This window comes from Nicotiana tabacum, chromosome 23 (genome assembly GCF_000715075.1).
Source record: "Nicotiana tabacum cultivar K326 chromosome 23, ASM71507v2, whole genome shotgun sequence".
In the NCBI taxonomy this organism is placed as follows: domain Eukaryota; kingdom Viridiplantae; phylum Streptophyta; class Magnoliopsida; order Solanales; family Solanaceae; genus Nicotiana; species Nicotiana tabacum.
In genome coordinates, this window is record NC_134102.1 from 103,065,953 (window position 1) to 103,077,804 (window position 11,852).

The following is an 11,852-nucleotide window of genomic DNA, read 5'->3' on the forward strand; positions in this document are numbered from 1 at the left end:
CTTATACTTCTAGACAACTAAGAAAGCACGAGAAGAACTACCCGACCCACGATTTAGAGTTAGCCGCGATGATTCATGCACTAAAGATGTGGAGGCACTAATTGTATGGCATTTATGTTTATATCTATACGGATCATAAGAGCCTCCAGTATATCTTCAAGCAAAAGGAATTGAATTTACGTCAAAGGAGATGGTTGGAGTTACTTAAAAACTATGGTGTTGATATTTTATACCATTCGGGGAAGGCAAACGTAGTAGCCGACACCCTCAGCCGTAGATCTATGGGTAGCCTGTCATATTTACAGCTAGAAAAGAGGGGAATAGCCCATGAGATTCATCAGCTAGCTAGTCTTGGAGTTCGGTTACTGGACTCAGGTGATATTGGAATTACTATTCAGAATACGACAACATCCTCTTTAGTAACTGAAGTAAAGGAACGCCAGTACGAGGATCCTGTGTTAGTTCATTATAGGGATACCACCCCTCAGAAGGAGAAGACACCGTTTGAAATTACAGAAGATGGGGTCCTCATATATCGAGGACGAGTATGTGTCCCTAATGTTGCAGGGCTACGTCGACAGGTTATGGGAAAAGCTCACTATTCTTGTTATTCTATCCATCCAGGAGTGACAAAGATGTATCATGATATCAGGGAAGTATATTGGTGGGACGGAATAAAAATGGATATAGCGGAGTTTGTTGCTTAGTGTCCTAACTGTCGACAGGTTAAGATTGAACATCAAAAACCTGGTGGATTATTGCAGGCTATGGAGATTCCGACTTGGAAATGGGAAGTAATCAATATGGATTTCATTGTAGGCTTACCTCGTACCCAACGCAAGTTCGATTCGATATGGGTGATTGTTGATAGGCTTACAAAGTCAGTCCATTTTCTGCCCGTTAGGACTACATATTTTGCAGAGGATTATGCAAGGCTTTATATTAAGGAGCTAGTACAACTGCATGGTGTCCCTATATCTATTATCTCAGATAGAGGAGCTTAATTTACAGCTAACTTCTGGAGGTCCTTCCAAAAAGGATTGGGGACTCAGGTAAGTCTTAGTACAACATTTCATCCCCAGACAAATGGATAGGCGGAGCGTACTATTCAGACACTTAAGGATATGTTACGAGCTTGTGTGATAGACTTCAAAGGTAGCTGGGATGATCATCTGCCGCTTATTGAGTTCACATATAATAATAGCTACCATTCCAGTATTTAGATGGCTCCATATGAAGCTCTTTACGGACAGAAGTGTAGGTTGCCTATAGGGTGGTTCGATGTTGGGGAAACTACGTTAGTAGGACCAGAATTGGTACAATAGGCAATCGAGAAAATTAATCTTATACAGGAAAGGCTATTAGCAGCACAAAGCCGTCAGAAGTCTTATGCGGATAATCGATGGCGAGACTTGGAGTTTCAGGTTGACGACTGGGTATTCCTAAAGGTATCACCAATGAAAGGTGTTATGAGGTTCGGTAAGAAAGGAAAACTTAGCCCTCGGTACATTGGACCATATAGGATCACATGCAAGGTAGGCCAAGTAGCATATGAGTTAGACTTGCCTTCAGACTTGGAGTCTGTACATCCAGTCTTTCATGTGTCTATGCTCCGTAAATGTATCGGAGATCCTTCCAGAATCGTGTCAGTTGACGATGTTCAGGTCACATAGCAACTATCATATGAAGAAACTCCCATTGCTATATTAGACAGACAGGTTCGTAGATTGAGAACTAAAGACGCAACTTCGGTGAAAGTACTTTGGAGAAACAACAATGTGGAAGAAATGACTTGGGAGGCCGAGGAAGACATAAAGTCTAGATATCCCTACTTATTTCCTCCTCCAGAGAAGGGTCCGACTAAGACATCACAACCTTAAGGTACGTGTATGGATTCTTGTGTTAGTTATTGTCATTGGTCGTGTGAGGCCATTGTCGTTATTAATGATTGTGGTCCTATGTGGCGTTGAATTATTGAGTTTCTACAGGAAGAGTTGGTAGTAGTATTGTTACAAAGGCGACTCTGACAAACTTATATAGATCTCGGGAAGTTAAACATTCAAGGAAGGATGTTTCTAAGGGAGAAAGTATGTTATATCTCGCGTTTTCGTACGTTAAAGTTTCGTCTTCAGTTAATCGACGTAGAATCGGGTATGAGATTATCTTGAGGTTAATGTATTTATGCTATTTATAACAAGCGATAAGTAAGTGCCATGAAGGATAAAGGGTAAACGAATTAAAGAAAACGAGTTTCGTCGAAGGTGGTCAATTTGGGATATAATATGATCCGAGCCATAATACCCGGTGTTTATGGACTAGTACCATACAAGGTACCATATGGCCATGATAGTATGATGTATAAGGTGTATTAAAAATAAGTAGTATTTTAAGTAATTTGAGACAAATCTTAATTATGTGGATAATTGGTTAATGATTGGTTTAATGAAATATTAACCATGTAATTAAGGATTTGTGGATAATTGTAGGTGGGGACAACCCCCCACGTGGCAGCAAATAGAGTAAGACTTAAATGACTCTTGCCTTAGACAAACTAATTAGTAGGCATGGACAACAATCTTAAGGCAATTACACGTAACAAGTGAAATTATCCTAGTCATCTCTAGCTTATCTTCAAAAGATATCAAATTCATTTTTTGGCAAGGATTATACAGAAAGGAAAAACAAGGAATATAGGTAAGGGGATTTTTGAAGTTCATATGAGACCTCATGCTACTATAGTGACGACAGTCTTAGATTTGTAAAGAAATTCACACGAAATTTCACAGCGTAATAACAACGGGAATTTGCAACTCTAAGGGAGTACAGTGCAATCCTTCTCAAGAATATCATACGAATTTTTCCCTACTCCAGGTATGTTAAGGCTATCCCTTCTTTCTTTTTGGCATGATCTATACGACACAAGAGAAACGAGCAAATGCACAACTTTCATAAATTACTCTATTCGTAGAAATGCTACAGATGTGTATATTTTTGTTTTCCCATAAGTCTTATTATTCCATCGTCTGTTCATGGGTCTCAGAAAATACGTAAGTTGATAGAGTCTATTTCATGATATTAATCAGAGGCATAATGGTCTTATGACACTTATATATATATATATATATATATATATATATATATATATATATATATATATATATATATATATATATATATATATATATATATATATATATATATATATATATATATATATATATATATATATATATATATATATATATATATATATATATATATATATATATATATATATATATATATATATATATATATATATATATATATATATATATATATATATATACGCACCACCACCTGATCAGTTGGTATATGTTGATAATTTTGCCCACAGTGGCCGAGATGATATGATGGGATGCCCTCAGAGGCTTGATGATGTTATGTACACATATACCTATGCATGACATGACGTTTACATGCACATGCATGATATTATAACTGTTTCAGGATTTGCAAAGTTATTTAGACTTATAAACGGAATTCCTTATTCCATGTTTCATCTATGTCTCTTATATGCTGATTTTCATGCCTTACATACTCAGTATATTATTCGTATTGACGCCCTATTTTCCGGGACCTGCGTTTCATGACCGCAGGTGCAGGTAGGCAAGCAGACAGTCCCCCTTCTTAGGATTCTTGATCAGCGAGAGTTGGCGTGCTCCACTTGATCCGCAGCTGCTTTTGATTTTGGTACGATATGCTTATATACCTATATGGGTATGACGTGGCCCAGTCCCATCCTTGTACAATTGTATTTTCTATTAGAGGTCTGTAGACAGTTATGTACAGTTGGATGGTATATGGACTTGTCGGCTTCCAGTTTTGGGTATATAGTTATTTGTAACAGCCTTGTCGGCTCGGCCTACGTATTCTGCACGTATATGTACTTAAGTCTTTTGGGAAGATTTCCCTCATGCATGTTATTTTCGTAATTCAGCAGATGTTATTCATGTTTATATCTTATACGCATGCTCAGGGGTGTTCAATAGGTAGGACTCGGGCACCCGTCGCGGCCCATCGGTTTGGGTCGTGACACCTCTACCCGCATATATTGGGGTGAGGTGGCATGATAGCTTTGTGTTGCAGTTGTGGTATTGTGATACACCTACACCCGCATATGTTGGGTGAGGCGGCAGTACCGCTTTGTGTGAGGGTGGTTATAAAGAATCCCCGACTTAATATCGATAAATTTGAATGGAAGCTCTTAATAAATTTGCTTGACTTTAACGACTATCTAAGCCCATTTATTGTTACCATGATTCATGTGGTATTTTCAAGCCCTTGAATAGGTTTATTTGTATTGTGTAGGTGAACGTTGTGAATGGTCTATGAGACGCATATGTGTATAATATGATATGTGAACACTAAGGACGGTCTACAAAATGAGTATGTGTAAAATAAGGGAGGAAGGTGCCACTTTCGTTGGCATTGTTTGTACATGTTGATGCAATTATATTATATTATGTATTCCACGTATAGTTCATATGGCGCAGTTGATCCTAAAAGAAGGTTAGAAGGATGCAAGTATAATAAGACTTGAAATGTGATTTTATTGGATGTTTCGTAGTTTTTTGATGTACTTTATTTGCCTTTTATTTGAGTTACCGTATTTTCATATGTTGTTTTGACTGCCTTACATACAAGTACTATTCCACATGTACTCACACCCCTTTTGCCCGGGGGCGCTGCATATTTTAATGGATGCAGGTATACTTCTACATGATGATATGGATCTTTGATAGGGATCTTCTTCACTACTCAGCTTATGGTGAGCCCGCTACAGTTCTAGTGGGTGTTTGGGTCTAGTTCGTTTTATGTATATAGGTATCCATTGTCATAGAAGCTCCATGTACACTGTGGGTCATGTAATTAAAGATTTGAGTTTTGTCATGTATTTATGTTCACAGTATTTACAGCTATTTATAGAGTTGTGTAACTACCACGAGAAAGAAAATATGGGCCATTGAGCCAAGTGTATTTAATATGAAAGTCAAGATCTTATTATGTTATGGTAAATCGTGCATGAGTAATGATGAGAGGTTAATGTAAATTAGGCTTGCTCGACTGGGATTACTCGGTTGAGCGCCGATCGCGCTCCTCGATTTCGGGGTGTGACAACAATTACGGCATGAAAACAAGATATAACATGAAGCAATGAAGATAGGGAAAACAAGTAATGTAATGGCTAAATCATGAATAACAATTAATGAAATACGAGAAAGCATGGAAACACGTAATTTGATGGCGTATATACACGCGTTACCTCGCATATATGCCACTTCACATGTAATTCACATAGCACATAACACATAGCTCACAGGTTCCTAATTCCCTCAAATCAAGGTTAGACCCAATACTTACCTCACTTTGCAATCAACTCAAGATTCAACCATGACCTTGCCTTTCGAACAAGCCTTCAAACCAATCAAATCTAGCAAATTATTAATTAAGCGATTCAAAATAAGCCTTAGAAATTATCCACGAATAAAAGGGGTTCAATTGAGATAATTATTTAAAAAGTCAACAAAGGTCAACCCCGGGCTCGCTTGGTCAAAACCCGAGGTTCGGACCAAAACCCGATCACCCATTCACCCACGAGCCCGGTTATGTAATTCAATTCGAAATCTAACCTCATTTCGAGGTCTAAATCTCAATTTTACAAAAATTTCCAATTCTACCCAAATCCCTAATTTCTACCATGTAAATCCTTAGATTTTATGTTGAAATCTTATGAAATATAATGGGTAATTGAAAAGAAGTAGATTAAAGTCACTTACCAATGAATTTAGGAAGAAAGTCTCTTGGGAAAATTGCCTCTAGGCTGTTTAGGGTTGAAAGTTTGAAAGAAATGAGCTAAATCCCGTTTCCCCCCTCTTTTACCCAGCTGCAATTATCGCAAATGCGATACAAACTTCGCATTTACGATGATCGCAAAAGTGATCAACCCCTCGCAAATGCGAAGAAGCCACTGAGCCTGTTGCCATCGCAAATGCGACAATTTTGTCGCAAATGCGAACCAAAGCAGTCCGAAAATGCGAACTATACTTCGCAAATGCGAAGAAGCACCAAGTGGATAGTGGTCACAATTGCGAAGATTCTATGTCCGCAAATGCGAACACCCCCCAACCCAGACCAGGCTCGCAAATGCGAACTCTCCCCAACACCACTCCGTAGCCTATCCGAAACTCTCCTGAGCCCTCGGGGATCCAAACCAAACATGCACACAAGTTCAAAAATATCATACGAACTCGCTCGTGCGATTAAAACACCAAAATAATACTTAGAACTGTGAATCGGACAACAAAACTAATGAAGTTTTCAATGAAACTTAAGAACATGCAATTTCTCAACCAGACATCTGAATCACGTCAAATGAACTCCGTTTTGCATCAAATTTTGCAAACAAGTCATAAATACTGAAATGGACGTATACCAAGTTTCGAAATCGAAATCCGAACCCGGTAGCAACAAAGTTAAACTACGGTCAAATTTATGAATTCTTTAAACCTTTAAGCTTCTAGTTTTCAACAAATTACAATAATTCAAGCTAAGGACGTCTGAATTCGATTCCGGGCATACGCCCAAGTTCCAAATCACGATATGGACCCACCGGGATCGTAAAATATTGATCCGGGTCCGTTTGCTCATAACATTGACCGAAGTCAACTCAAATGAGTTTTAAGGCACAATTTCACATTGTTCTCAATTTTTTCCACATAATAACCTTTCGGAAGAAGGCACAGACTGTGCACGCAAATCAAAGAAGGCTAAACGAAGCTAATTGAGGCTTTGAAACAGAGAATTGAGGGCTAAAACTGAAAAAATGACCTATCGGGTCATCACATACACCATCTGTGCATGGCTCGCCATTTCTAGACACTCGACCTTGCCAAGTACAATGTCATCCTTGCGCGTGATGTCCCGTGCGTGTATGGTGTCATCCATGACTATTTTGCCTTGTGCATATGCCTTACTCGTTGGCGCTATGCCACCCTAATGCTGCGAGCCTTGCTTGTGCACCATGCCTCCCACATTTGCTTCACCATGCTCGGTCACCACGCCCTGTGTATGCTCTGTGCCTCCTGCGTTTTCGGTTTTCCTTACCAAGAGTGTGCTCCACCATTGCACCATCTTCTTGTGCTAATACCACACGTGCTTACCATGTCTCTATGCCAACACCTCCTTTGGTTGCCTCTTTTCACTTGGCCCCGTCCTTGGCCTTCATGGATCTTGTGGCATGCACAAGATTTCAATGTTTTCTGGTGAGGTGTGACAATAATCACTAATGAATTTCCAACTTCTCGTCTCCAAAACGCTCATTTAACGCCAAACTCAACTAACCGCTTCCAACAGGTGAAATACATTCAATCATGTTTGCACCCTACTATCACCTATTTTGTCACATATGCAAGCACATAAGATTGAAAGTTTAACACGTACTAATGATCCCAGGGTCGGGGCATTACACCCATCCCTTCAAAGGATAAACAATGGTTACTTACTTATCCCTAGCTAGTGTGAGGTAAACTCCTACTTTCTCTGAAGCCCATTTTCTGAAATCTTATATATTGCTCACGTCCTCATTGATGTTGTGCTTTGTTTATACAATTCTGTCCAGAAACTCATTGCTTATTTCTGGTTCCGATGGTACGAGAGTCCCTAGCTGGAAAGTCATTCTATGTGTCTTAAGTAACTCAATTAGATGCATTAACCAGAAGTATTAATGGAGTCAATCCGAAGTTCTACTCTAGAATTTGAATTTGATGGGTAAAACTTGATTAGGAACAACATTGATAGCATTACATCCTCCTAAATGCGTTAAGCAAGAAACGAATATGCAAATTAAGATCACAACAATCGGCACATCTACTCTCCTAATGCTCTGTAAGTAAGGAGATCAGTGCAAGATCCAACTCTTCAAACATGAGACGTACAGAGTGTTCTCTTATTGAGGCTTTTGGGTAAAATGCATGTGGACAGCTGAGCAGACATGCTTATTTCTTCTACAGTTTGTTTGCAGTATAAGAGGGGACAGTTGCCAAATCATTTCTTCTTGAAGAGGAAATGTGCAACCATCCATTCTTCTCCATTGTTGTAGCCAAACAGTTCAGCAACTGAAATGAAAAATGTTCTCCAATAGACAGTCCACTTAACAGCTGAATCCTTCCCATAAGTTGATTCCATTATTGGCTTTATACAAGTTTTGTTCTGGTCCATTCTCTTAAGCCATTCTTCACTGAAAAGGGGTATACTAATTTAGTTGTTTGATCAAATGGGAGTCAAGGAGCAAGGATATTCTCGTAAGCTTAAACCCATTAAACAGCGCCTAGGTGTTTTTTTCCTTCTTTTTTATCTAAAAATATTCAAATTGGCAAACCATATCATTTTATCGCTAACACATCAATCATGCTCTATGTAAACTCACCTTGTCTGTGCATAATGCTTTCCGTTAACGAGCCAGTGATTAACCACAGAAACATCATCCTGCATGCAAAAATCACCGTAAAAACTAAGCAATCACAAAATGGTTTAAGGCCACAAAAGGCATGTTCTTTCAACTGCAAAACGCTTGTTTCTTGTATTTTCTGTTAGTTGTTAGTCATTTATGCAGCTTTCAATGGATTATGTGATCGAATGTACAATATGTAAGCAACAAGCAGCACGTTGGATTTTACAAGCTCACCTGAAAATAAAGGAGGAGATTTGCAGAAGGCATTGTACCTCCACTGAAGAAGTAGCGAGTGATCCAATCATCATCATTAACATCCTGCAGAAAATTATGTACTATATCTGTAATTGAAGTAGGGGATATTTGATATTCGAATTTATTCTAGTGAATAGATTCGTCATTATCTAAAAACCAATGCATCAGCAGATCAACTTATGTACCTCGAAGTGATAAGCGAATGCCTTGTGGCAAAAATGATGAACAAAAAGAAGACCATCTGGCTTCATCCATCTGGAGATCTTCTTGAGGAGATCTCCGTAGTTCTTCATATGCTATGAAGTGAAAACGTTTCTTAGTTATATACCATAACTGTAAATTGTAACCTGAAAACAAATACTCTGTTTATAGTCAATACCTCAAACATTTCAATAGACAATATTCGATCATAGGAACCTTCCATCTCAAATGTGCTAATATCTGCAACTATGATCTCCACATTCTGCAGCTGAAGTTCCCTAAACTCAGAAAAATAAGATAGTTTTCAATATAGAACTTGATCTTTCCATTATTTTAGAAGAGAAACTATACAAACCCATATCACTAAATCAACATTTAGAAAATTTTGTCCAGCTATGGGAACGCCACAATGTGTACACAATCCACATAGTGGTGAACGTTTTGAGGGAAGACTCTGGTTAAATTAACATAATAAAGATTCTCAGATGAGGTTATTTAAATGATAACTAGAGCCAACACCAAATGGATTTCGTAACAGCAAATTTGAAAGACTAATGAAGCAGGATATTTTTTCTTTTGATAAATAAATGAAGCAGGACTTAGAAACGCTTATATGTTTCCTGAGTCATCATAAAACATAACGACAGTATGCTTTAGCTCATCAAAGCAAATAAAAAAGAGTACCGGCATTGCTCTTCGATATGTGCTTTTTGAGTCACTGAATTGCAAATTCCAGTAATTTTGCAGCTACTGTATTTTTGTGCTATGTATAGAGAAAGAGATCCCCAGCCACATCCAACATCTAGTACAGTGTGTCCATCTTTCAACTGTGACCTTTCACAGTATAATTCCATCATTGCTTTTTCAGCATCCTCTAAAGTGCTTGACTTGTCTCGGAAATAACAGCAGCTGCATTGTATCAAAAAAATCCAGTAAGACCATCACATTATATTCAGCAGATGTTGTGACAAAACAGAATATTGCATTCTATGCATAAGTATGAATACAAAAAGTAGATTGGTAATGCAGAAGGAGGGTAAAAGTTTAGAGTTATGGAGATATAGATACTTGCCTATATTTGAAGTGCTTTCCAAGAACAATCTTGAAGAAAGATGTAGGAAGCTCGTAATGTTGGGACTTTGCCTTCTCAGTCATCACAGCTATAGGCATCTCTCTTAAAGCTGTAAAAGAAGCAGTCAATCAAAATTTTATAAAGGATGAAGCATGAAAGTCCAGGCAAGCAATCGAAGCGCATCCTTATTAGTATAAAGCATATACTGGACGTAGCACTTTAGTCTTGTTCTCTCCGGTCTACCAGCATTATGTACTTAATGCAACTGGTTGGCCATTCTAAGGTGCCATTGTTCCAAATTTTAGTGTCTCAAGACCCAAATTCCTCATTATTTTGACACTTAAGCCTACATAATAACAGATAAAACTATGAACATAACAGTATTTCATCATCTTCTGGGTCACACAGCCCTTTGCTGCCATCAGATTACTACTAAGAGACAAGTTATAAAAGTTGAGCTAAAAACTGAAAGTGTATCATATATTAACAGAATCAAATACTTTACTACTGTGTGCCATATGAAACCCACCTTGGTTAAAATTAACAGAAAGCCTCGCTTTTGCCTAGGAAACTTTCCCTATAGATCTTCTTGTACATACTCAAATACAAAAGAAAGTTGTACGAAATAGAGCATTGTGTTGCCAAATATATAATCCCTTCATTAGTTATGCTAATCGATGAATTATTTTACACCGAGTTCAACGTGAAATATACATATAACTACATAGGAACACGTAAATGACAGAAATGTACTAGTCCTGCATAACTTGTCCGTTAGCCAAACAACCACTAATACCACATTCTAAAGTAGTCTATTACCTTACTTAAGTTTCATTGGTACAGTAAATCAAAATATCTCGTTCAACTGAAGTTGGAACGAAGACAAAAGAAGAGCACGTAAATTGCTATTTAACTTGCTTACATTCCTTCCTTTGCTAAATCTAAACCTGTAAACTAGATTGTCCACTGTTTTTCGTTCACATGCATAAACCGCCTAGAATTTTCCTAAAAATTGAGAAGTTACACTAAATTCTTCAAATTACATGCTCCAGCAAAAAAGTGAAACTTGGCCATATATAGAACTAAGAAACAAAGTTTAACACACAATATATACACCTTGCTTCAGTAGTAGTGGAAAAACAATGATTTTCTGAAATTAAAACTGAACTTGAAATTAGAGAAAAGTGCGTACAGTGCACAAACTGGAGAAGGTCAGAGAGCTGAAGCTCAGCGGAAGGCTTGTAACTGGAACGAAGTCGGGCAGCTAAGAGCAGTCGTGTGAGCCGCCGTATAACGGCGTCAGGCAAGAGGTTGCGCTCAAGAGAAGACAGCATTAAACGCACCGTAGAATTGTAAGGCATCTGTACTATCGCATCCATCTTTCTGATCTGCTTAAGGACTAATTAGGAGAAGCAAAAATGGCCGCTGTGCAATTAAATTTCTCTTTTATGTTCACTTTTACAGTACAGGGCTTATCTACAAGTTATGGGCACTGCCTCACCTTTGCAATGATGAAGTGGAAATTTTTTTATTTAATAATTGAGTTTAAGTTACAATAAAGAATTTTTATATTACCAGTATTGTTATGAATATATTATATTATGGATGTTCATTTAGAACTCCGTTGTAAATAAGCTTCCTGAAAAAGTTTATCCATATGAGACTCCACCATAAATATGTTTATCTATTTAGTACTCTATTGGAAATAAGCCTCCTGAAGAAGCTTACCCTTTCGGTACTCCGTTATGGATAAATATTACCCATGATAGAAGATTATCTATATCTGGTACAACAGTTTAGAGCAGCAGCTTACAAGCAGCTTACACAGCAGCT

At 37.9% G+C, this 11,852-nt stretch overlaps 1 protein-coding gene and 1 long non-coding RNA gene across 2 annotated transcripts in view; both read right to left on the reverse strand.

The window, feature by feature from the left end:
* Positions 1 to 5,475, reverse strand: part of LOC142177449 (uncharacterized) — a 40,639-nt gene extending 35,164 nt beyond the window's left edge. The window contains exon 1 of the long non-coding RNA XR_012705879.1: positions 5,404 to 5,475. This is a non-coding gene — a long non-coding RNA (uncharacterized LOC142177449). The remainder of the gene's footprint in view (positions 1 to 5,403) is intronic.
* Positions 5,476 to 7,801: 2,326 nt separating this feature from the next.
* Positions 7,802 to 11,525, reverse strand: LOC107804877 ((S)-coclaurine N-methyltransferase-like). Its single transcript, XM_016628816.2, has 8 exons — positions 11,212 to 11,525; positions 10,020 to 10,128; positions 9,632 to 9,856; positions 9,126 to 9,225; positions 8,932 to 9,042; positions 8,726 to 8,809; positions 8,468 to 8,526; positions 7,802 to 8,278 (listed from the first exon to the last, which is right to left on the reverse strand). Exons 1-8 carry the CDS (start codon positions 11,396 to 11,398, stop codon positions 8,086 to 8,088), a joined length of 1,068 nt encoding a protein of 355 aa, XP_016484302.1. The 5' UTR covers positions 11,399 to 11,525; the 3' UTR covers positions 7,802 to 8,085.
* Positions 11,526 to 11,852: the final 327 nt, after the last annotated feature.

What these genes read in the sequence shown, in the direction of transcription:
- LOC107804877 (XM_016628816.2), bottom strand. Translation starts at nt 11,398, where the DNA reads ATGGATGCGATAGTACAGATGCCTTACAATTCTACGGTGCGTTTAATG. An exon ending in TGTCTATTGAAATGTTTGAG is followed by an intron (nt 9,043 to 9,125) that starts GTATTGACTATA and finishes TTCACTTCATAG; the next exon opens with CATATGAAGAACTACGGAGA. An exon ending in ATCTCCTCCTTTATTTTCAG is followed by an intron (nt 8,527 to 8,725) that starts GTGAGCTTGTAA and finishes TTTTGCATGCAG; the next exon opens with GATGATGTTTCTGTGGTTAA.